The sequence below is a fragment of the Blastomyces dermatitidis genome (genome assembly GCF_000003525.1).
Source record: "Blastomyces dermatitidis ER-3 genomic scaffold supercont1.7, whole genome shotgun sequence".
Taxonomy (NCBI): domain Eukaryota; kingdom Fungi; phylum Ascomycota; class Eurotiomycetes; order Onygenales; family Ajellomycetaceae; genus Blastomyces; species Blastomyces dermatitidis.
The window spans coordinates 1,856,594-1,881,907 of NW_025544780.1; the positions used below are offsets into that span (position 1 = coordinate 1,856,594).

Here is a 25,314-nt window from a genome sequence, read left to right on the forward strand (position 1 = left end):
TCGCTATGGCAAACTTTGATCCTGCTGCAGGTGAAGATTTGTCCTACAAAGTCCTGATTGTTTATTGTTGTAGTAGGAGTAGCGGCATTATCATTCTTTACTGTGCTGAGGGAACTCGAACTATCCCCTCTCCGCCGTTGGTAGCCACTTTTAAAAATGGATACTACGGGCGAGAGCATTCTGCTAGAAAGGACGCATCTTTTAAGCCAAAGCTGGACCTGGAACTGGTTTTCCGTGGTCAACGTCAACGTAGTAGGGGATCAAGTGTCCGCTCCGATGTTCACGGGAAATCACAATAGACAACAGCAGAAAATGCCGAAAACGATAATGGTTATTGATATATTGCGGAGAACATCTGGCATAACTAAGTTCTGAAAAAACAGCCAGATTTTTCTTTGTTTCCTCCGCGTAAGACCAATCCCTGGCAGCTTTATGAGCCTCGGTCGCTGCTCAGGGGTAATGCACATCTTTCTTACAAGCTTTGCAGCTTGGATACCAGAAACTTCGGAGGCAAAGAGGTTACATCATGCATCTAGTTACTTGTTGCAGCAGTGACTTGGGTGCTGGGGCTAACTAGTTTGAGCGCAGGCAAAGTAAAGCGCCATATGAGCTCAATGAGTTTCTCGCGCCTCTAGCGTCCTCGGGCATGTATGTCGTAGTTAATTTTTACTACATAACTTAATAAATCATAATTAAATTTACGCTTTCAGAATTAAAGAAAAAAGAAAAAGAAAAAAAGAAAGAAAAAAAGAAAGAAAAAAAGAATACGAGTGTACAGAAATGAAAAGAACTTGTCGTGAGCACAAAGGGATTGTGCAAAAACAAAAGAAATGAGTGATATCTCAGACAGAGCATCAACTTGCGTTCGAAGTTCGAAGGGTTCGATAAAAAAAGGGAATTCAGGGTATCCAGAAAAAGTATATAGAAGTGAAAATGTGCCTCAAGAGGGAGAGGTAAGAAGATTATTTAAAACATGTAGGAAAATATGAGAGGAGATCTCAGAGTCCACGCCGTTCAGGGAACCGAATATCGGGGAATGTCCGGCGAGAACTGGGGGGCCCCAAATATTGCTCTCCGCCGCCTCTTGCTGCTTTCGTGGTTAAGACCGTGTCGTCACGGTCCATGGTCTCGTAGGATTGACATGGTCTAAAAAGTTCCGGGAAAAAGGAGGAAACGGCTCCTTTTCTTTCCAGTTCCGTCAAGGTGGTTAATTGAAGTAAGAAGAAAGAAGAAAATTCCGGCCAACCGGTTATATAAAGCCCAAAAGAAAAGAATAGTGATGATAGAACATTGATATCTTGCCCAAGGTCCCCCCCCCCCAATCAAGGATTATCCCATTTACCCAAAAGAAACGCCGCGTCTTCCTTTTCCATGAAACCCAATATGTGATGTGATAGTATATGAGAGCAGTGATTTGTTTCAGAAATAATTGCACTTGGGTATGGAGAGGAATATAATCAGGAGGGCGGCGGTTACGATGGCAGCGACGGTGAGAGTACGGAGGAGGATAAAGAGGTGTATGCGGCGGAGGATAGGGTCTTGAATCCTAGTATCTGGATCGAAGACTTTTTGGAGGAATTTGCGTCTCTCATAAGTGGGTATCCAGGGCTCATCTTCGTAGGAGTTGCTCTCTCCGACACTAGAGAAGATCTTAGATTGCATTCCTAGCTTTTGTCGCACGTGCTCATCTTCGTCGGAGAAGAGTTCCCAGGGATGCAGATGGCGGCGGTTAAGGAAGAGGAAGAGCTGCAATAACTGTAAGCTTTGATATTATGTTTTGACCCCTTTTTTGGTCGAAGGTCACGATAGAATCGCACTCCTCCAGTCCGTCCTTTTGTGTTGATTTCTCGAAGAGAGAAGCAAAAAGAAACAAAAGACTTACGATGCATCCACCGTCCCAGGACGTAAGAAAAATAACCAAGCCAGGCAAGAGAATTAATGCGGAAATAATCCTCCAGGCCCGCGTGGCGGAACTCAATATTGGAATGATGCCAGCTATCAGACCACAAAACATTGCCACGCAACTAACTATGCGAGCCGCGATAATCCGAGAGCAGTTGCAATTATTCATGGTCCAGCGGATAAAATTGGGATGCGATTGCTGGCGGAGAGTCCATTCTACTTGCCCTGCCACTTGTTTGAACGCTGATGGATGCGTTGTGCTGGCCAGGGCACGGTTGAGATTATCTCGTTCTTGAGACGTCAGGTTCAACTGCCGGCTCGCGCCATCCGCAATATATGTCGCATAAATTCTGGTGAGTTCATTTCTATAGGGTTGTGATAAATTTGGTTTTTGAGGATGATCGGGTTGTTCTCTCTTTGTCTTTCTTTGGCTTTCGCCTGTGCCTACGTGGGAATCGTTACATTTGGTTTCGGACGAAGCTTCAGTTCTTGCGGCGGCAGCCGGCCCTGCGTTTATCGAATCCATGTTTTCAACCACATGGCCAGGCAAGTTCTCCTGTTCGCTCTTCTGTGTGCGCGGACTTGAGGTGCCGTCAACCTTCCCCGTTCTTGATGGGGTGCTCCGGTCGCCATCTGGATGAGCAGGACTTCGTGGGGGTGTACTGAACGGTGCGGTATGGATATATGTGGGAAGATGCGTAGATTCGAACTGCTCTTCAGCGACAATAGTGACAGCTGGGGACAGCGGTACCGTTGGGGTTGGTTGACCTGATACGTCTCCCGGTCGCTTTTCCTTTCCAATCCACTCTGGGGAGAGCTGTCTTTGGTTATCGGCAATCAAGGCAAAGCGTCGAGAATAGTCGCGATACCATAGGAAAAATTGCAAGTTCTCCGCGTTCCGTTCAACATATTTTAAATAGTTCATGAAATCCCGAAGGGTGCATGGCTATAAAGGCAATTGTCAGCAATGAGTTCGAGACTGTTAAACAACATATATATTTCTATTTACGTTATCTTAACGACAACGGAGCTGACAAGCGAGTTCGATGTATACATGTAGAATTCGAAGTGGGCAAAACGGTGGACATTGGTATAGGTGCTGCGTACTAAGATGAAGGCATTTTTCGCGGTTGGTACTTACAGGACAAGTGCAGCCACCAACGATCATATCAAAGGATAATCCTTCTTGCCCACGCCATGCTCCTGGTAACTTCGTCACTCGCGATTGCTTGTTTGGTTCCCGTGCGCCCCTTACATTCGTCAGACGTTCATTGGGAGGAGGACAGCAACGCCCAAGAATACGGCACGCCATCCTGTCGATAAGAAAGGATATGGGGAGCAGGAAAAGGAAAGGAAAAGGAAAGGAAAAGGAGGAGTGGTCAAGAAGGATCACATTTTAGGGAAAATGAGGAGTCAAATCACGTTCTCGAGTTATGGAGCGCCGTCCGTCCTGCGCAGGGGATCGAGTGGTCAAGTCGTCGATCAATAATGGGCACTCTCTGTCCACCAACTCCGGTCCAGCGCGACCGCGCGGAGATTGATGGAAAGACTATTGGGAGTGTGGGGGGGATGGATAAAGTAATACCCCGGGAGCAAGAAGCAACTCAGCAGGGGATTGTTGGCCATTAACAGGGTACACCCCCCCAGCCTGTTCCATGAGGCAACTCTAGTTACTAGCTAAATAAAGTAGCATCGCATGGATAATCGAGGGGAAGAATTATTATTTTCTGCGGCTACCTGGGATTTCACAGGAATCCCTCAAGCGGCGATGGACTTGGCTTGGGGGCATTTCTTAATGGCTCCACCCAGGCGTGTTCAATAGCATATCTCCATTTACCCCGACATGGATAAATAGCTTAAGCCGCCAAGCTCGTAAGCATACGACCTTGGCGAGACCAAAGGGTATTTTTACGATCAGATTCCTTGTGCGTGCTTTTGTCCGTCCTCCGGGCACTTTCTATCCTATCATCGACATGGAACTGGTCATGCATGGCAACTGGGATTCATCAGGGATCCATCTGCCCTTCCTGCGCATCGAAATCGAACGGAAAAATGAAAGTATGTTACCTCACCTTCTATAGATCCGGCCATCGGCGTGCAGAGATGTGTCGCACCAGATCGATAAAACCAGCTTTCATGCAGAAGAAAGAAGAATGATCGGTTGGACTCTTCTGCAGCGCAGCGCAGTCGTGCTGTGAAGATATGCCTGGCAAGACGGAGTGGCGTACCGCTGCGCCCACACAACCATGGATAGGGAGGGAAAACCAACCTTTAGTTAGTTCTAGAGAGTTGCTAGAAGCAGGTTTCAACCATGGGAAAAGCCGGGCCCTTGAATCGTAAAGTCACCTCCTATCTCCCTGAAAGATCAGCGTGATCACTCGCTGTGCTGGCGCCGTTGCTGAACGCCTACGTGCGCTTTGGGGAGACCGGGGTCCGCTCGGGAACAAATCAATAGTAGGCCACCCACGACACTAATTGCCGCTTTACCCAACCACTGATGATGATGGAGCTGAAGAAGTATCAGGATAAATATATCCCACCTCACGAGTGTACGACGCAGAGAAGTGAAGCCCTCTCCGGGTCGAGCAAAGCAATCTGTGACACTGAAAAGAATTCATTGGTAACCGAGAAATTCATCGTTGTTTCTTGTCATCTGGACGATAGCTCAAGGTGTGTTGCATAAAACGGAGGGCACGGAGTAACTAAGGAGGACGGTTGTTTTGGACTGGTTGGGCATCCGAGCTGGGGGCTCGCGGCCTCCAAGGGCAAGGTTATTATTCCGTTGTTCAACGGTGCCAAATTTTATGGCCGAAAATGGGCGCTGATAACTTTTGCATACTACGTACTGGTGAAATCAGCCCAGTTGAAACCTTCTCTTGGAAGAAATGGTCTTAGTAAATAACAATCAGAACTCATCTTCAGCCACTTTGGCGTCAGCGTTGCAATAATAGCCTGGGGTGGGATATTTGTATTCCAAACAAACCTGGTTCCCGCAGATAGCGTAGACGGACCAGGGGTAAACAATCCACTTGTGCGGCTCGCGGCTTGGCGGAAATGCACCGGACGAACCAAATCCAACTAGACCAAGAATGAAATGAAGGCAGATTTCCTGCGACAGAATCCCACGAGTGCATGCAATGGTTGCTAGCATGAAGTACGACTGCGTTGTACTGCGTGTTTCGAGGCAAAGGAAGCGAGGATATCAACTCCTTTTTTTTTTTTTTGGGGGGGGGGGGCACGTTGGCACATTTGCCCACCCACAGCATCTGTGAACCTTTGTTTTCGTGAATCATCGGCTTCGTTGCGATCGCGTGGAAAAGCTGTTGGCATATAACTAGTTAATCATTTAGCCGGGGGAAGATCTGGTTCTCCATCCTTCAGCAAACCGGAAGCTTGGACTTCTCCTGGCTCAAAACTTCCAAGGTTGAAAGCTGGCGTCACAGAAACCTTGGCTTGGAGATGGTGCAACCCATCCCATGCTCACCTACGGTGGTTCTGAACACGAGCATGAACAAGACCGTCCCTCTCGCGTTGCATAACATCAATTGACATCGGCATTGTTATCAGAATCAGAATAATCAAACCGTCTCCACGCTGTGGCTGACTGATGGAAGCGATGCCAAGCTCCGGCTGTCCGGTTGTTGGCCAGATGGGGCTCAACAGAACAGGGGTCACATGTTCCACTCCAACGGCGAAAGACGACGCTCAACATCCATCATCGGGTCAACTGCACAATCTCCGCCATGATACATACGCAGACAGACAGACCCGTGGACATTGCTGGGTACTGATTGTGGACTGAGTCACATGTCGCATATAACTTATCAAATCTGGTTGCATTAGACCAACCGTCTGCTGTTAGATCGATGGACCCTCGTCGTAGGAAACTCAGCGCTTTGGACCGGAACACGAACTATATACACATCAGATTCCGCTATGCCCGGAGTTGACTCTGGTGACAGGGAGGACGATGCCTGGGAGGTTGGGAAGAATATCCCCTCACAATCCAGCAGAACTCTTCTCCCGCGACCAGTAGCTTCCCTTGTGTCGCTGTTCACTCATTCGACGTCCTTATCTCTCCGTATCGGCACATTCCTAGGCGGCTTTGCTCTCGATAGTGCGAGGGCTACGACTCTCACGGGCTTAGAACTGAGCAGAGCCGTTGTCGAGAGTATTTTGGTAAGAGCCGGGAGGGATGTGGCCTTACAAAGTACCGAGTATGGAAGGGCGCAGGCTGAATCGTTGTTGGAGCGCAGTGTATGTGTATCCATCTACGACTTCTTTTCTTTCGTTTGGCTGGCTTTTTCATTTTATTCATTAAATAAATCTAGCTCCGTGCAATACTAACTAGTGCTAACATACTTTGTAGCTGGCAACATTACACTCGAGTATAACCTCCGCCTCTTTTTTTGCCTCTGCTGGCTTTCACCTTTCTTCGATGACCCTGAACTCTTTCTCTGACTTCTCGCAAAACCTCCTATCAACACTGGATGCTATTCTTGGATCGTCTGAATCTTCTCGTGCCATTGCGGCGATAATCACGCTTATTATAAGAGAATTTCGCAGCAAAGAAAGCAAGTATGGCGGGCAGAGAGCCGGCGTAGCTGATCTGTTGGTGGGTTCCACGGGTTTTGCTTTGCTCCAGCGGTGGGGTCGAAGAGCAACAGAGAGAGAAATGCGGGACAGCGGCAAGGAAGAGACCGTTTGGGATGTGGTAATCCTCGACAATGGACTTAGAGCGGATGTTGTAGGAACCCAACAAATCGGATATCCCGAGGACATTGATACCGGACCCACGCGTGCATCTACCCGTGCATCATCTTTTATATTGCCAGATGACACTGACCGCGCTGATGTCTTCAGATCAGTGGGACATGACACTGCTAGACGCAATACTCTGGGTACTCTTCTGCCGCATGTTTCTCTCCCCGCTGATCACCAGCATGAGCTTTCTGATGAAGAGATCCGAGTATATATCATGAACCAGTTACCAGAAGGCACCAGGGCTTCAATAAATACAGATACCGTCACATCTAGAACTATAACTGTGGACTTCTATGACGACGATGTTGTGGATCTATCTCCCCCACCGGGAGCTGCAATGATAGCGGAAAGATTTCACCACCTTCATGATGTTGATCCAGGAGATACTACGAGGGGCTTTGTCAGCCATCTACTTAAACATACGGTTGTATTTCGAACCTCCTCAAACCATTCTAATAGCGCAGAGCTACGCAAAGAGCTCAGTGGTACATTATATTCTTCTGCCGATCGCAGCTCAGCCTCCGGGCCTCATTCTTCGAACAAGCGAAAACCGAAAAAGCGTGGCGATATTTCGACAACCTCGGACCCGTCTTTTAATAATACGATGACCATACCAGATTCTTGTGCGGAAAATACCAATTGCCCATATGGTGCAAACTTGTCCTCATCGATGATTGATTCTGGATTGCAGCAAGGCTCCCTTGGAAAGGGATCCCTTTCCAACTTTACGCAGAAGGTCGTATCTAACACGGAAGATAAAGCGAGCCATAGGCTGCCACCTTTGAAGAAGATTTTTACAGGTTTAACTAACGTAGCCCTATCCTCACAGGACAAACAAGACAACAAATCTGACGACGAAAATATCGCCCTTCATAATGCTTCAAGAAATCCATCGCTGAAGAATCCAGCTGGTAAATCAAATATTACCGAAACTGCACAGCCTACTTCGCCAATGGCAAAGCGATTATATTATACCGAAAAAGCTTTGCCCCGGGTACCATCAAAGCACGAGTCTTTAAATCACAAGCGAAGCTTCGGCAATTTAATAAACCCGCATCCCAACGGTCCTCGAATGAGATCGCCTTCCAGATCCAGTTATATCTCCGTTCAAGGGAAAACCGTCGACTCATATACTGCCCAAACCGACGCATACTCCCTTCATCCTACTGGATCCCCTCCCAGCTCTCCCACCAAGGCCAGGAATCATGTTCGTAGCAGCAGCGCGCTCTCCAGGACACTGTCCGAGAAAGATATAGCCATCCTCGTTAACGATGACGAGAACCCACGGCCTCTGACCCCTCATCGCAAAGGGTCTATCAAATCACTGGCACCTAGCACTTACTCTATTGCCGATGCAGGATCTGAAACTTCCTTGGTACTTGCCACACGACCTACAAAGAGCGTGTACGAGGATCAGGCTACGATTCTGGCCCTCCAGCGCGATGGACGGGTTCCAGGAGTATTTCCTGATGACCATATTGTGAAAAACATACAGAGATTTTCCCGCTTCTCGTCGGCATCGTACGGCTCCAATTTCCTCCGAGTGATGGGTATTGGGAACAAACAGCCATGGCAAAAAGACGAATTTATTAGCGATGATCATCACGAGCACTGTTCATTTTCCAAACATACGGGGCTCCCAGCGTCAACTATACTTCTTTCATCATTTGTCGATCCTGCAGGCGGATCAAATGCAGCCGGAGAAACAGCTGAAGGATTCCCTTTAGTCCACTACCTGTCCTTGGACCACGCTTCCAAAGCTGTTGTTTTGACGCTTAGAGGCACGTGGGGATTTGAAGATATCTTAACCGACATGACATGCGATTATGACGATCTCTACTGGCTAGGAAGGACCTGGCAGGTCCACAAAGGGATGCATGCGTCAGCGAGGCGGCTCCTTGAAGGAGGTGGCGGGCGCGTCATGGCGACAATCAGAGCTGCCCTGGAAGAGTTTCCAGAGTACGGTGTCATTTTCTGTGGCCACTCGTTGGGTGGAGGTGTTGCTTCGCTTCTTGCAACCATGATTTCGAGGCCCAAAGATGCAGATAAATCGGGCCCTTCGTTCGTAACGGCATCTAAACCTTCATCTGGTATCTCCTTGCTTCCCTCATCTCAACAACGTGGTCAGCTCTTCCTCCCTGCCGGACGCCCAATCCATGTCTACGCCTTTGGCCCACCGGCAGTGATGTGCCCCTCCCTCCGACTCGCGACAAGGGGCCTGATCACAACCGTCGTCAACGGCCAAGACGTCGTCCCTACTTTATCTCTCGGAGTCCTCCTTGACTTTCACGCCGTTTCCATGGCGTTCAAAAGCGATATGTCCGACGCCAAGGCCCATGTCCGCTCCCGCGTCTGGGAAAGCATTACCGCCAGACTAGTGAACAAATTCTACGTAGACCGGCCCCCACTCCTCGTTCACGCAGGTGATAGGGTCGGTGAGGATTCCTGGGCGTGGGCTACACTGAAATCGCTACGCGAAACCTTAGTGGCGCCTAAATTACTCCCACCCGGCGAGGTGTTTGTCGTGGAGACGATGCGTGTTTTGCAGCGTGATGCCTTTACACTCGACGCCTTCGGTAGTGCGGACGGATCACCGCGTCTAGGTCGGCCTGCAACGCGCGTTCAGCTTAAATTCATCCGGGATGTGGAAACGCGGTTCCGCGAGGTCAGATTCGGGTCTGGGATGTTGGGTGATCATAGCCCTGGCAGGTATGAAGCCAGTCTGGCGGTGTTGGCAAGGGGAGTTCTGGAGGATTGATTCTTACAGGCTATATTTCTTTAATTCGTTCATTTTGGGATTTGGCTTCCTTTGGGTTTTACCTAAATCGTTATAGATGGTCTTCGACATTTTACATTTCTCTCAGCTGCGTTATGATTGTGTAGAATTTAGATACATGGGTGAACGGTTTTTGTGAGAAGATGGTCATGTTGGTGCCTGCTTCTATTACACACGGTCTTCATACTACTTTTCTTCATTCCCTTTTACTCTATCCTCCTTGGTGTACTTTTCTATTATACCAATTTATACGTAAATAACAAATATATACCCAGTATTAACATAGATTCGATAGCTAAGGCACTTAGATATAAATAACTCCAGGGGTAACTATCTTTGAACATTCGGAGATACCCTCTTTTCATCTTTTTTTATCATCGTTTTATTCCCCCTTTTCCTGTGTAGCACCTATAATATATTCCGAACGGCTACCTCGTTTCCAGTCCTCCTATTCCTATCAACATTTTTCTAAGAGTTTTCGACAGAACAACGCTATATTGTAGCGCTCCCTTGGCTAGCAAACAGCTATTCGAGCTCTAGTAACAACGGCGACGAAATAATGAAATCTGCACCAAAGCCCAACGAATACATGAGCCAACATGCAATAATTACAGAGCGTATAAAAAAAATGAAACTTAATGACTCCTATATAAAATGTTTACTGATATTTGTAAAAACTGTCTGGAATAATTCTCTTGTTCCCACACATGCACATTTATTGTACGCTACATAATTATCCTCATCCATCATACCATGCTTCCAGCACACCGAGGAAGCCCAAAACAGATAAACACCCCTCACGCGCCCCCTCTGCTAAAAGCACTCATCATCGTCCCACAGTCATCCCGCACCAGCCCCAGGCAGCGATTAAAAAGCCCACAGCTGCACGGAAAGCCGCCTTCCCAGGCATCCCTTCACGCCAGCACACGTAACCATCCACCAAACCCAGGTAAGCGAGGATTACAAGGATGGTATCGAATTCAGTGAGCTTGTCTTGGGAGTAGAACGTCAATAGCGTAATTCCAATGGCAGTGGTGCGTGCTGACTGTGTGACCATCACCGATTGGGCTTGTTTGGAGACCGCAATGCGCTGTGGAAGACCGAATTCTTTGATCGCCTACTCGGCATTGAAGAATGGTAGTAGTCCGCCGAAGGTGGTGGCTGACGCGACGAGGAGGGCTGGTGTGTGCCGAGGAGTAAAGTGCGAAAGCATTATGCTTTGGATTTATGGGAGATACGGATGGTTTCGAAGAGAAAAAGTTGTTTTGTAGTGTGCTTGTTAAGAATACTGAGAGGCAATGAATGGCATTAATTCTAAATAGAATGAGACATGGCCAAATATTTGAAGCCCTTGGAAAATGAAGCAAAATGTGCTGGCGATAACAGGATTAGCAATATATTACTGTACAAACCAACACCACAGAGCGATCGAATCGGGGGAGTTCCTTATTGCATTGTGAAAAACCCAACGGCTTCTTTATAAATGCCTGTTCAGAAAACCTATTAAATAGTTAGAAAGCATCTTCAAAGAGATTTTAAACAATTCAAGACCTTAGAACCTTCTTACACTAAAAAAAAAAAAAAAAAAAAAAAAAAAAAAAAAAAAAAAAAAAAAAATTCAAACTAATTATGTATCCAAAACACGTTTGTATTCATTGTATGTGGCTGCATAGGACTCAGCCGAAGCTATTCTTGAAATCTCACTCATTTCCCAGGCTAACAGAACTGGAGCTCCTCCAACCCGATCATTTCCATCCGCAGCTCCCCAGCATGAAAGGCATATACACAACAACCACCTTTCCTTTTGCCCTCCTTTTCTGGGTATGGTTTTGGTTGGGGACAGCCAAAATTCAGAGATCCCATCCCGTGGCATATAATCTCGACCATTGATCCGCGGTGACAGGGAGCACAGCTCGGGAGTATTTCTCTCTCCCTTTGACGTCTGGTCGTCACTAGCCTCCCCCCATAAAATGAAATGCTTATCCGCGAGTAGCATGTACCAGCGGATGTAGCAACAAAATATCATTCCATTCTGGAAGACATAACAAACGAATGTTATTTGAATCCGCAGAATCTCGGCGAGCGTCAACAAGTACCGGTTGAGTTCGAAGGGTGAGAGGAGGCCGTGAGACTCTAGGGGTGGCGTAAGTCGCATGCGGAAACATGTCGGTAGTCCCAGCAATTAAGGCTTTGTTTAAGTCTGTCCCCTATGTAAATTGACTCGTTCATTTGCGATTGCGATCGTTATCCGACGTAACTCTACTCAAATAATAAGATATGAGCACGGTCCTTTACGCGCATCGGGAGCCGTACCACACAGACCAAAAAACCCGTCCACACTTAGACGAATTCGAATGCGAGGGCGAATGTAAATAGGAGATATTTTCATCACTATCTCCTGCCGGTTGTCCTTATTGTGCACATCCATTAAAGCACAGCCGGGTGTGCTCTCCGTGGGCAACTGGCTAGCCAAAAGGACTTAATAATCTTTAGCTCAGATTACCTTATGCTCTATTTCACCGCTCCCGCCCACTGTTACCAATGCTCTCATTCCTGCGCCTGCTCTCCTGTCTGGCCCGCAGCTCCCCTATCTGCTTTTCCAGCGACGCTCGACGCTTAACGAGTTCCTCCCGGGTTGCTTCGAGAGCTTGAATTTTCTCCGCCGGAGTGGCGGATCGTTGTTTCTCAGCTTCCTAGAAAATTGGAGCGTAATGTTAGGGATGCTGTATACTTAACATCCATGGGCGAGAGGAAGATATAAAGACACGTACCTTCTTTGCATCCTGATCCATTCTCAAGCGTGCTCCGTATAACGAGCCCGTAATTGTGCATATTGTGACGCCGGCTGTGAGGATAATCCGTCGTGCTTTGGGAGAGATAGCTGCTGAGGACATTTGCGATTGACAACTATGAGAGGATTTCCCACGGAGCAAGGGTTGGGCTACTCAAAAATATGCAATCGAGTATATTTTTCTGAAGCTGAGATAAAGAAAACTACATGCATTGTTTGCATTGTTTGCATCCATATGAAGCCCTAATTCATTTTTCCCAATTTGGACGGATTGGTTATGTCCACGGGTCCAGAGGCAAAAGGACTTATCCTTATCTCTGTAGACTATTCAATATTCTCATCTGAAGCGAGGTGCTTACAAAGTGAATAAATATCCAAAAAAGCTATACGAGTATTCGCTGTTACCTTCCTTTCTCATCCAATCATTCGTAAACGGCGCAGGCTGGCTCCCTGCTGCGTCCTGAATAAGCTGAACCTAAATATCCTCGTAACTTGTGAGCAGGGAATTTATTATGGAGAAGATAGGCCCGCCGTGACGATATTGTGGCACAGTCCTGACATATAAAAGAAAGAAAGGAATGTCTGTATACTCTGCAAGGCACATTGTACAGGAGAACCGTTTTGTTAACCCACCAACTTTATTATATTTGTTTAACTTCGTTTCTTCTTACCATTTGATCATTATACATACATATAAACACACCGCCCGCACCTTACATCCACTAAAATAAAGATGCCCTCCACCCCGCGCTGCTTCATCATCCGCCACGGCGAGACAGAATGGTCTCTAAATGGAAAGCATACAGGCACTACAGACCTGCCATTGACCGAGGACGGAGAGAAACGAGTGAAAACTACCGGCAACGCGCTCGTAGGACATGATAGATTGATAGTCCCAAAGCATTTGGCACATATGTAAGCTAAAACATTTTATGGCTCTCTTTCTTCCCAATTTGCCCCGAATTAGAATTCGCAAACCACCTAACCTACGGCTCCCACTCATGTGATTGTGTTGTCCTTTTAAGATATGTCTCCCCCCGTCAGAGAGCGCAGAGAACCCTCGAACTTCTCGAGATTGGTTGCAAAGAACCGCTTCCCTGGTTACAAGAAAGACAGAAAACACCCTCGCGGACGGAAGCACGCGTGGAAATCACCGAAGCTATTCGCGAATGGGATTATGGCGATTATGAAGGGATGAAAAGTGCGGAAATCCGAGAGCTGCGTGCTAAGAACGGAGAGGGCTCGTGGGATATTTGGCGCGACGGGTGTCCTGGTGGAGAGTACGTTTACCGAAAGGCGGGCCGCTGAAACATTCCACTCTCTCCTCTTCTTGTTGTTAAAATAAAAGCAAAACAGATCAGCCGATGATGTTACCAGGCGCCTTGATGCGCTCATCGCCGAGATCAGATCGAAATATCATAGCAAAGCTATGACCAAGTTAGCGCACGAGCCTGCGAACGGCGATGTTCTAATTGTGGCGCACGGGCACATTTTGCGAGCATTTGCGATGCGCTGGATTGGAAAACCGCTTACAGAAACGGCGTTCATTCTGGAGGCTGGAGGTGTGGGAACGTTGAGGTATGTCCTACGTCTCTCTGTAGTGAGGGTTGACTCAAATTGGCAAAGGTCGAAAATTTCAAAAAAAAAAAAGGACTGCTCCTTTTTTTCCCTGCGGGACATAGCTGACACCGCTTAATCGATTTTCCTAGCTACGAACATCACAACATTGACGAGCCAGCCATTATTCTTGGAGGAGCATTTGTCGTTGGTGACTAACGGATTTGCAATTCGAGGAGTGATCGAGTCGCGGTGGATGATGAGATGAGATCGCCTCATTGCTGGACCAATCGAGCGTAGACTCTTCGTATACCATATTAGATAGATATAGGAACACCATTCCCCACCCTCCTAACACTCCACCTCCCACGGTATGAGAGAACCATAAGAATACCTTTATCCTTTCATTCTGTGACATCAACTCCCAACCCTTTAACAACCTCACTAATCATCCCCTTCCCTCCTACCTCCACTCTCATCCCCACACGCAGCAGCCGTCTTCGCACTCCCCTCCTCCCCTAGAACCTTAGCAGCCCCCATAAACAATCCTCCCACATATCCGCCCAGAAACCGCATATCTCCCGCCTGCGCCGCCGTCATGCGCATGAGATTCTCCATGTCGGCCAGATGTGCGTTGAGCTGTGCGAGTTGGGAGTGTAGATGGGCGTATTGACGCGTTTTGGCTGTGGACATAGACGTTTGGTGTTGTGTGAGGGTGTGCGAGGTTGAGTTTGATGAAGGGTTGGTGCTGGTGAGATTGGCGGTATATCCGGCCATGGCGGTGGCGGAGGAGGTGCGGGAGTGGGATTGGTAGTTATTATTATTATTATTATTGTGGTTATTATAGAAGGATTGTTGACGTTGGTGGTAGGGTGGTGGCATTTTCTCCAGTAATGTTTTGTTGTTGGTTTGTGTATTTTGTAGCGTTAGCTGGCGAGGTTACGGGAGTGATAGTCGGCTTTGCTTTGCTGTTATATTATTTTGCTTCTATGCTTTCATGGAGATTAGTGAGTGCACATTAATGTACAATGTGAGAATTGAATGAACGGCTGGTTTAGCTGTTGACCTGCTGTTGCTGAAGATGGACGGTGATGTTTCGTTGGTAGCCAAGTTTAATATCACGTGATTCAGTGCATTCAGTCAATGAAACAGCAGGGATAGAGTTTACTCAATAGGTAAGAAAAGAAATAGTTAAAAAGGAAAATCGAATAGATAATAACTTGGAAACCAATAGGGGGAATTCACGTGCCGGCTATAGACAGGAATACTTGACAATAACGACTCGCACGAAGCAGTCCGTATTTCTACCCACGTTGATAAATACAGAGGGGAAAAAGGGAGGGAATCTTAAGAAGGAAAAGATATCGCCAAAGAAAGTCATTTCTACAACCATACACTCTTTCCCATATCTATATTCTCATCTTATATGTATGTTATATACTATTGGCGTCAGAGCACCCCAGGAGGGCAGTGGGAGTTTTGCGCCATACGCTCCTGACAGGACTAATAACCCCCATACAAAAAAAAAAAAAAAATCACGAAAGAAATAAAGTCTGACTCGAAACTGTTTTCATTACCAAGCCAGGTTAAGTTAAGGTTGGTCTCTTCCTTCTCTTCTCTGAACTAACAGCCAGCTCATATGTATATGTGTAGGCAACAGAATAGTTTTCTGGCCAAAAGCAAAAAAGGGAGAAGAGAGAAAAGAAGCCAATACAACATAGGATAAAAAAGTGAAAAAAGTAGGTATAGGAAGGAGAGGGGGAGATGCAAAACATTAATTCAAGTGTAGAGGGCTTAGAAAACAAAAAAAAGGGGGGGGAAGGGGGACAACAGGGAAACACTAGGTTCGAAGGTTTATGAAAAGTAAAAAACAATACGGGTTTGTTAAGAAAGGGACGTAGAAATGGAAATAAAGGATATGTATATTGTGTGCGCATTTGGTTATAGTGATTATTTTATGATCCGCCCAAATGACTCGTGATAAAAACAATGCATCCTTGAAGTACTGAGAACAGAGGAAATTCAATCAGCTTATTCTGAACACTGAAACACAAACAAGCCCCAACGGCGCAAAAAAGGTGGAAAAAAAAGGTGAAAATTGAATGTTTGGGTATAAACCGGTAATTCAGCAACGAAGCTATATTACTCTTATCAGCCCCCCAGTTACCAGCCATTGAAGAAAGAGCTGCCATTAATATTTAGTTGTGAGGGAAACGGTTATGCCTTGAGAAGGGGAAAGAAGGAAAAGAAAAAGAAAAGTATGCAAATGGGGGGTGTAGAGTTAACAAAGGAGAATGAGAACAAGAGAAGAGCAATAGCAGCAGCAAGTAGAATATGTAATGGTTTGGCTTATATAAAAGTTAAACCGTCTATCCGCAATCGACTTTTATCACGATCACGGCGGAACGGGTAGGGTGAGGATATCATCAATGCAGAAGACGTCTAAAGTCGTATCGTAAACTTAGTTTTCTGGTTCGTGGGAATCGCAGCGAGGGTTTCTCAATCGAGAAATCGAGCATTAACAAAATGCGAAGGTCGAATATTTTTAATTGGTTCATCGAGCGAGCGATGATTGACGAGGACCTAGACTGCTCTGACTGCTGTGGGCGGAATTTTCGGAGTCGATATTGGCGCTCACGCCGCTATCGCCACTCCCCGCGCTGGCGCTCGCACTCCCTGTCAGACTTCGAACTTTTAGGGTGCCTTTGGCTGGATACGAGTTGCTCACCCCGACATGTTGCTCGACTTGCTGCGGCGCCGCCACGCTTCCTTGTCCAGGAGGATACTTTGGAATTGGCGCTCTCTTCGCCCCAGGAGGGGATGGTCTCCTCCCTGTGGGCAGCATAGGTTGCCCGTTATACGAGTCGTGACCGGGGGGTGGCCGGCCCATACCACGTCCGGCAGGGTGAAAAGAAGTTCCAGGAGATTGGCTAGTTCGTCTACTTGGCGGGTGGAAGTTGCCCTGTCCTACCTCATTCATCCGACTGGCTGTCAGTGAGTTGGCTCTTGATTCGTCGCGAATCTCTTTCCTGTCGACATTTCCATATCGATTGGAGGAATAGCCCATCATGGGATTATTTAACAAGGAGTCGTGTACACCAGGTATCTCATCCATTAACCGGGAGGTCGTACGGCTTCGTCCACCGCCGCCAAAGTGCCTGCTGAAAGCTGAGGGAGGTCTACCACCACCACCCATCTCAGGATTCTTGCGGAACTGGCCTGGATTTTGACTTTGTGTTTTCCGATTTCTACGAGAAGTAACGCTCAGCATGTCAAAATTGTCGGGATCGATCTGAGGTAGGGGTGGGCCACGGTGATCCATTGGGTCGAAATAATCATCGTCGTCCATGTCGTCGAAACCGTCACGCGCCGCCGACGTTCGCCGTCCAACTCTTCTCATGCTAATTTCTTGCTCCCTCAATTGTAGTTCACGTTGCCGTAGTGCTAGCTCGCGCTCTCTCAGAGCAAGGTCCGGAGGAGGGCCTCCACCGTTTGACATAGGACCGTATCCACCGTTCTGCGCCCCGTCCTCTAACACGTCATCGTACAGCATAAGATGGCTAAATTCGTCCAGGTTATGCTCTTCTGATAATTCTCGCTGCATGGGCGGCGGCGGGCCCCTTGGAGGAAATCCATTGGGAGGTGGTCTCGGGTGCATACCCATCGAGGACGGGCCACGTCGAGGTGGGGGCATTCCCATACCAGGTCCAGGTCCCATTCGACTGCCCCGCATTCCATTCATCGGGGGACGGGGAGGAGGCGCAGATGAAAGTCTTGGGGGTGGGTGAACGGGGCCTGGTGACGTTGGTTCCTGCGGTTGCCTTGCCTGATTGCTGGCGTTGAGGTGGTGTAGCATCGCATATAGCGTCTCTATTCGAGGGATTTTAATACCAGTTTCGGTTGCTATCCTTACCGGCGATCCCAGGTATGTTTCCACCTCCATTGGACGCCTCGCTAAGAAATCTTGGTACATGGTGCTCGGTGCATCTGAATGGGCGATCATCTTCTCAATTATCGATTCTTTGAATTTCTCGGAAAAGGTGCAGCCCTGAGTTTTGGCTAGGCTAACGAGCTCTTCGATAACATCAGAGATTAATTGGCGGAGCCCAATTTTCTCTAAGAGGTCTGCGTGGTTTGGGCGTTCGAATATCACGCTCGCGGGATGGAATGCGATGGGCCTGCGATCATATATCGGTTAAGAGTCATTACCCAAAGGGGAAGAGAAAAAAAAAAAAAAAGAGTCAATAATCGTGGCTTACCCGATCATGCGTTCATACTGCTCTTGTCTGATGTTTTCTGACACTTTGCAGTCGACTTGGCCTGTACTTAATGTGATAGCCAAGGCTACAGCCATATCGTTCTGAATAGATGAAGGAATCATGGCATTTTTTGAAGAAGGGCCTACCCAAGTATTTGTCGATGATGTAATTTCGAATTCACTGGGCCCGGTCTGGATTATCTCAATTCCAGACACTAAAGAGAGAACAACATTTGTAGGAAACCGGTGCTCTAGATGAGCCTCGACACCCAATGTGTTTGTGGTGTTAACCAGAATACAGGTATGTTGGGGTGTCACGACCGACTCAATGACGGAGGCAAGATCGTAGACGTCTGGTAGAGCCTTCACGCAAAGAATAACGTAGTCGAAAGGTTGGTCGGTCGAACCCGCTTCTTCTGGAGTGCGCACGACTATTGAAAAAAAAAAATGATTTGAAATCAGCGGACGATCTCTCTTGCAGCTGCACTCCAATGGGGTCCGAATTGTAAGGGATTACATACCCCGAAAGGGTTTGAAGCGTTCATTTCCAAATACTTTTGATCTAAATGACGCAAATCATGAATTAGTTAAAAAACTAGGTCCACACGATTGCTTTGAAGGAGGTTCAAAAGGATGTTCAAAGGGGAGGGAAGCGGGTTCAAAGGTCTAGTTGCTTGCATACCTGAAAGTAAGACCATATTGAGAAGCAGATTCAAAGCCTGATTTCCATACGAGGGTCACATCGCAGGCATTTGTAGCTTGGAGCCGCCAGGAGAGAAAGGCAGATATCGCATTACCTCCAACTACAAGGCAGTTAGTATCGCGGCGCTTCGACATTGAGAATGCAAATGGGACAAGTGGAAATCAATGGATCAAAGCTCTCTAGCATTTAGGCATCGAGAGACTATGACCAAACAACCAACGATATACATGGATAGATTTGGCATATAGTGGTATTTTGAGGGGGTTGAAAGGGGAATTGAGGGACAAAGGACAAAGGACAAGATCTCCAGCGGTTGAAAAGTTCTGAGACTGTGGGCGACCCAAGCAAAGCAAAGCAAGCCACACAACGCATGCAAGCAAAACGCACCTGACAGAATCCGCAGTCTGGGCGGCGAAGGAGTCATTGCCGGCAACGCAGCGACGAGAAGGAGACCCCGAGGTCCAACGCGGGCCGCAGGAGCGACGCGGAATGGGAATTAAAGAACGAAAAAGAGCACAAGTTCCCCCAGCAATCGGCAGGCGGTAAACGGCAAAACTCTCCCTAGAACGCAGAAGTGGCTGACACAGCCATCCAGCTTGGTCTTCTCGTATGGGGAGGGGGGAGGGAAGTCGAAGGGCCGGAACCGAGGGCGGGAGGGGAGCTGTAGTGAGCGGCAACGAGAAGAACAATTATCGACGAACGAGAGACAAGAACGAGACACAGAGAAAGGGAGAGAGATTAACGATCTCGAGGTCGATTAGCAGAGTGTAATGGGAGAGAGAGAGAGAGAGAGAGTGTGTGTGTGTGTGTGTGTAAACTGAAGCGACAGTAGGAGGAAGAGTATAGAGGCGTTATGACGACGAGGACGACGACGATGTCAGACCAGACCAGCGGGAGCGGAATAAGGCCTCTAGTTCGAAGCAAGCAAGCAAACACAAAGAGAAGAGGAATCCTAATCCGACAGACAGATTGAGACAACTTGCTGCTATGGAGGTGCGGATGGCGATGGCGATGGGTGAGAGGTGTACAGAGAGTAGTTGGCCGGGAGTTGGAGCAGGCGAAGTCAGTGAAGTATTTAGCTCGATTTTTTTTTACTTTTTGGGCAATCAAGGCCCAGACACGACACGACGACGACCAACGAACAAATCAAGAATAAGTGGAACAGCGGACAGCAGAGCAGCAACAGTCTAATAATTTACTGCTACTAACGCGACGACCACCTCCAGAGAATAAATGAACGGCCTGGGGTAAATTAGAGATGGGGAAAAAAGTACACCAAGTATTATTATATATAACCCAGCTCTCTTCTCTGTCTGCGGGATCAGAAAGGAGGAGGGAAAAACGAGTGTGTGCAGAGAGATCCAGCAAGTGAGCAGAAAGGGGAGATGGATTGGTTCTGGTTGAGAACTACTTCTTACTATGTCCCTGATGCTGATGCTGAATTGTTGTTACTTCACTCCTAACTTATTACTACTGTTGCTAACTAACTGATGACAGGACTCTGCCGGGCCGCCAGGCATACATACATACGCAAGGCCACCCACCGGGACTGGCTGGAACTACTTCCACTACGATTGAGCTTGGACACAACACAAAACAGAGACCTCTTTTTTTCTTTCTCTCTGCTAAATCCGAACGGACGGGACAAGGAAGGCCAAACTTGGGCTGGGCGGTGGCAAACCGGTTGCAAGGTAGGCGGCTCGAGGAAGCACAAAAAAAATTCGTTGGACTTGGAACCAACAAAAAGTCATGCTGTGGAGCGTCATCTGTGTTCCGTGGGATTTGAGATCTCGAGGAAGTTTTGAATTTAGAAGGAAAGGGGAAAAAATATTTATTATTAATTTTATGGTGAACGGACAGCCCAATCGAACAAACTTGGCATTATTATTATATACGCAGCGTATGCCATGCCTGTGGTTCTTCCATCAGCATTGGCATCGTTTTACTTCAAGGAATCCCCTGGATGCCAGCCGATTTCGCGGAAATTTGATCTGGCTTTGATTCTTCTTCGTTGGTGCGATTCTTGTCATGTCATACATACTCCAAGAATATCAGGCAATATGCGCGTTGACAGTTGAAGTGTCGCCTGTCAACTATGGGAGCTTTGACATTCAGAACTAGCAAGGCAGAGTGACACACTGTCAACACGCTATCTTCCCTAGCTTTTTCGCCGATCAAGAAAGGAAAAAAAAAAAAAAAACATATAACAAGAAAAGAAAATCCTGACGCATTTCGAGAACAGCACCGTCGCTGATTGTCCTGATCGTCGTCTGAGCCTCGTGTGTTTGTACTGCAACACCCCATCCTGTTCGCCTTTTCCCTCTCTTTTACGAGGCTCGACTATTGTGGGCAATTCAAGTCTTCAATATAAGGTCGTTGCAACATTGTACAGGCACGGGTACAGGTACATGTCTGTACAATGACTGCTCCCACAAACGACTGCTCTTGCACCGCTCAAAGGGATGCTTTTTCAATAGTCCGGCTAGTTTCTTTGAGTCCTGACGGATATTGTTCGCAAACCATCGAAATGGACTCCGCCATACAACTTTAACTGTGCAACTTCGCAGCTGTACCAACCATTCATTTGGAAATCCCCGTCATAGTCAATAATAATGTCATTGTTTCGTTCGGCTTTGTGGTGGGATGTCTTTGTTTTTGTACTAACCAATGGTCGCAGGGATACTGAGCTGAGATAGTCTGCCTGATACATACATACGTGCCCACTTTCTGCGTGCGGGAAGGGCGAGGGTGTGGGCCTGCAAGGAAAATCAGGGAGGATTCAGGATGGCTCAGTCCAGGACCAAAAAACTAACTAGCTTCAAACCTTTAGATTTGAAGCTAGCCCGGATAGTTGTTCCTTGATTTTGATGTTTTTGTTTACAGGGCGCACAGCCCACACTGGTCCCCTCGCTCCAACCAACAATCATCATCATCATAGCCGGCTTCAACGAAGCTAAGAAGAGCCTAAGACCGAGGCAGGCACAAGCGTGGCCAGTGTTGCGTCAGGAATGCAGGCCAGGAAAAGAAATTATTATATAACTATTATTAATTCTTATTATTTCCAGACGGCTTTCCAAGTTTCCATGTGTTTTTTCCGTCCCCGGTTGGCTGGCTCTCAGCTCACAGGGCTACAGCGTAGGAACCGGTGAACACTGAACAGACAATATTCGGCCTTAAGCGCTCCATTTCGCCGCTATTTATCGCAATGCCAACCAGACCCTAAAGGTACGGTACTTATTACTGTGCAAGTTGTATTATTATTATTATTATTATTTATTGTACTCCGCACACAGGGCTAGAAAACTCGCCACAAAGCGAATCTATGATATTCTGTACTCCGTACTCCGTACTCTGTAATAAGTTAATCCGTACCTCGCAGAGGCAATCGCCCAATCAAGCCTCATTTTATGTACGGAGTATATATCATCGATACGCTTTTTCACAGGCTTTGCAGCCCAGGGCTCACAGAACTCTGTCCAGCGTGCAGGGAAAGCAAAATGTCCTGACATGGAATGCTATATACCCAGTCTCCCTTTTCTGCTTGCAAGAAATGAACCCTTGCACGGTAGGCCTTTGTTAGCATCGTTATCGAAGTACTGCATATAGTTAGTTACTCAACTCACTTGCTCCCACGACACCTCTACTATTAGTTAAACCCACCCCCGTTTTGAAATCATTAAAATGTCCTGACATGAAATGCTATATACCCAGTCTCCCTTTTCTGCTTGCAAGAAGTGAACCCTGCCATTTGAATTCTTCAATACCAAGCTACAAAGACAACCAACCAAATACCTTTCATCTTCCGAAGCTTTTCCCCGTACTGTACTGTACTCGGACTCGGCTTCATCGCCAATTAACGGCGATCTTCTGTTGGATAACAAAACCCCCAAGCTACGTTCAAGTACAGTACATGCATAGTAGTTACGTCCTCCCTTCAACCCGCTCCTACTCAGTAACTGCAACTACTGTTCTTTTCCTTTCTTTTTTCTCGGATCGTGACGGAAGTGGCACTTGCACTGTGGCTTGCCAGCAGCTACAGGCGCAAGGGGAAATGTGGCGCTGACACTAGCAGCTATGCATGCTTTCTTTTTTTTTTCTTTTTTTCTTTTCTTTTTCTTTTCTTTTTCTTTTTTTCTTTTTTTTTCTTTTTTTTTTCTTTTTTTTTCTGACACAGAGAAGCAAGCTGTAAGAAAAAAGCTCAAATCCTCCAGCGCCGTATGGCATATATAGTTATTTATCACCTATATCTGTATCTTCAGTCATGCAAGATAGCTCTCAATCAAAGGCTGCGAGGTTTCAACTCCATTATTATTAAAATGTATGAAGCAGCAAAATAGACCTTGATAGACTCAAAATATAAGAATAGAAAGTCAAAAAATAAATAATAGATCTGCAATCGGTTAAGTTACCACCACCCGGGATGGTACATGTATGTGAGAGCTCTTCAGTTATAAAAATGGAGCTCAAACCATCCAGGTACACACTGCATGGCCAATCATGCACATGCATAGAGCTTACTCTGTACAGATTTCGGGATTTACTTAACCTGGACTCGAGCTTGTTGCACGGTGTCATGGTCCTTTTTTAGCCACATTGACATGTATCAACCAGCAGACTGTCCTTTTTCTCTCTCATCTATGCAATTGAGATGTAGTACATATTTTATGAATGATAGTTAGATAACCAGATAGGCCATTGACAGCCCATCAAGAGGCAAGCTTACTGCTCCCTGGGACAATGTTTTTCATATGAAGCTGATGGGACATGGGAGGATTTGCTGAAGCTACAGACTGCATGCATGCATGGTTCATTCAATCTTTGGATGAGGGTAATCAATGTCTCGGATTTGATTTTGATGCGCACTGCCTACGAAGCGTCAAGAAAAAGGTTTTCCTGTAGCACAATGTCAAGCATTATTAACTCTGGCAGTGCTCCGTACTCCGTATCCCCATTTGAATTATGAATGAGCATCAGGGCTCAGAATGTTTGTCCACCGCTCACAGCCTCTGTTGTTTCGTTTGAATCCTGCAATACTCGGAGGTGGGTGTCATGAGCACATGGCTCTTGGGACAGCACAGCATTGACATGAGGAGGATAATAAAGCGAAAAAGAAAGGAAAATTGTCTCCCGGACGGACATTCCATGGGTGAACCGTTATATCTCTCGTTACATGCATACAAACTCCCTTGCATAACATGATATCTCCACACCTTCGCTTTTACATTCCTTCAAAATGTGGTATGGAGTCTATGGAGTAAATTCGCCCATCTACCTAACAAAATATATCATCCACAGTTTTATTTTTAGAATTTCTCTTTTAGTTCCCAATAATAATAATAACAGTAGAGTAGAGTAGTCAACCCCTTGTCCTGCAGACTGCAGTGCAGTGCAGTGCATCAAATTCGTCATTTTTCTCTTGCATTAAAACTTGGGAAAATCCTCGTCGCAATGATGCCATCGATTGGCGATCCCCTCCACTTCCCGCTTTTCACTTTTCTGATGACCCTTTTTACGCTGTAACTAAAAACTTGACTCAGGAGGTCTTTTAACTAAAAGGTTGTCCCGTTCTCATTAAAGCCAGCCCCGCCCGAGGGATTGCTCGGTTGTTTCAACCCTGGACGGACTTACTATATATGACTGCGTCGTCGTTTCGGCTCTTATAAAAAACCTTTTCACGGCTGAACGCACGCTTGTTTTTGAACTTCTCTTCTGAGAGGGTTGTTTCTAAGTAGTAAACTGCGTGCAATATGTGAGTGAAAAACTAACTCTGTGATGTCTCCCTTGTCCATCTTAGCCCGAGGCCGGCCATCATATCCGGATGTATGTAAATAATATTAAATGTTCGACCCTTCTACTTCCCCCACTCCCCACCCGAGCGAGGACGAGGGGGATTGAATCATAATAACGGGTCGAAAATCCACAAGGCTAGCAAATAATTATGCTAGCCATAAATGGCGGGTGCCTGCTACGTATATTCTCCACAGAGGATTTGCCATTATTTCCCTGCAGGGATCCGAACAGGAGACACGCAACCATGTAAGGTCAAGGATGGCGAGTGTAGGCTGGGCTGAGGATGCATGCATGGGAAATAATACTATGCGTATTGGGAGCTTCGCTGAATGACTTGGATCATGGTGTTGTTATAAAGGGCTTTCAGCTAGCCAGGGTCGTTGAGCTCGTGGGGATTTCTGGATCGTAGTTCTCTCTATCTAGACGACGATGAGGTCAACTTCTCCTTTTTCTCAACAATGTATGTGAACATACATGAGTTGCATTTTCTCAGGTTTCTTATCTGGATATATGTACGGGACACGTACATGTACAGTACTTTTTACCAAGGGGGATGTCGAGAATGACTTTGGTGCCTTCTCCCGACTCGATACCACTCTCGTGATATATAGAGAGGCTGGTTGGAAACAGTGCTTTGCCAGACAAGCTCCTCTTTTCTTAATTATTCGGAATACCGTAACCCCACAATAATAATGCCATGCATGGTATGTTTATGCAGCAATCCTTCGGGTTCTTCACGTCACGGTTCGCCAACTCGTGGCTCCGGCGGTTAA

The 25,314-nt window shown here is 46.9% G+C and overlaps 7 protein-coding genes across 9 annotated transcripts; 3 read left to right on the forward strand and 4 right to left on the reverse strand.

The window, feature by feature from the left end:
- Window positions 1–5: 5 nt before the first annotated feature.
- On the forward strand, window positions 6–702 carry BDCG_17391 (uncharacterized protein; the record flags this gene model as incomplete). The annotated part of the gene is made up of 1 exon (XM_045426522.1): window positions 6–702. One exon carries the CDS (start codon window positions 6–8, stop codon window positions 297–299), a length of 294 nt encoding a protein of 97 aa, XP_045281835.1. The 3' UTR covers window positions 300–702.
- BDCG_06793 (uncharacterized protein) lies at window positions 219–5,537 on the reverse strand. Its single transcript, XM_045422543.1, has 3 exons — window positions 3,044–5,537; window positions 1,883–2,848; window positions 219–1,746 (listed from the first exon to the last, which is right to left on the reverse strand). Exons 1-3 carry the CDS (start codon window positions 3,212–3,214, stop codon window positions 1,420–1,422), a joined length of 1,464 nt encoding a protein of 487 aa, XP_045278165.1. The 5' UTR covers window positions 3,215–5,537; the 3' UTR covers window positions 219–1,419.
- On the forward strand, window positions 5,113–9,957 carry BDCG_06794. 2 transcript variants are annotated; one of them, XM_045422545.1, is made up of 3 exons: window positions 5,113–6,159; window positions 6,272–7,402; window positions 7,496–9,957. In XM_045422545.1, the coding sequence occupies exons 1-3, from the start codon at window positions 5,839–5,841 to the stop codon at window positions 9,422–9,424; spliced, it is 3,381 nt and encodes a 1,126-aa protein (XP_045281836.1). In that variant the 5' UTR covers window positions 5,113–5,838; the 3' UTR covers window positions 9,425–9,957. The 2 variants fall into 2 exon arrangements, with proteins under 2 accessions (XP_045281836.1, XP_045278166.1); XM_045422544.1 differs by having other exon boundaries at window positions 5,131–6,159; window positions 6,272–9,765.
- A 1,113-nt stretch (window positions 9,958–11,070) lies between these two features.
- On the reverse strand, window positions 11,071–12,616 carry BDCG_06796 (uncharacterized protein). The gene is made up of 3 exons (XM_045422546.1): window positions 12,214–12,616; window positions 11,946–12,135; window positions 11,071–11,701 (listed from the first exon to the last, which is right to left on the reverse strand). The coding sequence occupies exons 1-2, from the start codon at window positions 12,334–12,336 to the stop codon at window positions 11,959–11,961; spliced, it is 300 nt and encodes a 99-aa protein (XP_045278167.1). The 5' UTR covers window positions 12,337–12,616; the 3' UTR covers window positions 11,071–11,701; window positions 11,946–11,958.
- Window positions 12,617–12,754: 138 nt separating this feature from the next.
- On the forward strand, window positions 12,755–14,879 carry BDCG_06797 (2,3-bisphosphoglycerate-dependent phosphoglycerate mutase). The gene is made up of 4 exons (XM_045422547.1): window positions 12,755–13,148; window positions 13,259–13,513; window positions 13,590–13,811; window positions 13,943–14,879. Exons 1-4 carry the CDS (start codon window positions 12,967–12,969, stop codon window positions 14,007–14,009), a joined length of 726 nt encoding a protein of 241 aa, XP_045278168.1. The 5' UTR covers window positions 12,755–12,966; the 3' UTR covers window positions 14,010–14,879.
- BDCG_06798 (uncharacterized protein) lies at window positions 12,814–14,911 on the reverse strand. The gene has a single exon (XM_045422548.1). The coding sequence runs from the start codon at window positions 14,670–14,672 to the stop codon at window positions 14,235–14,237; it is 438 nt and encodes a 145-aa protein (XP_045278169.1). The 5' UTR covers window positions 14,673–14,911; the 3' UTR covers window positions 12,814–14,234.
- A 36-nt stretch (window positions 14,912–14,947) lies between these two features.
- Window positions 14,948–20,386, reverse strand: BDCG_06799. 2 transcript variants are annotated; one of them, XM_045422550.1, is made up of 6 exons: window positions 19,139–20,386; window positions 18,731–18,851; window positions 18,570–18,610; window positions 18,050–18,479; window positions 16,519–17,968; window positions 15,011–16,450 (listed from the first exon to the last, which is right to left on the reverse strand). In XM_045422550.1, exons 1-6 carry the CDS (start codon window positions 19,173–19,175, stop codon window positions 16,433–16,435), a joined length of 2,097 nt encoding a protein of 698 aa, XP_045281837.1. In that variant the 5' UTR covers window positions 19,176–20,386; the 3' UTR covers window positions 15,011–16,432. The 2 variants fall into 2 exon arrangements, with proteins under 2 accessions (XP_045278170.1, XP_045281837.1); XM_045422549.1 differs by having other exon boundaries at window positions 14,948–17,968; window positions 19,139–20,303.
- Window positions 20,387–25,314: the final 4,928 nt, after the last annotated feature.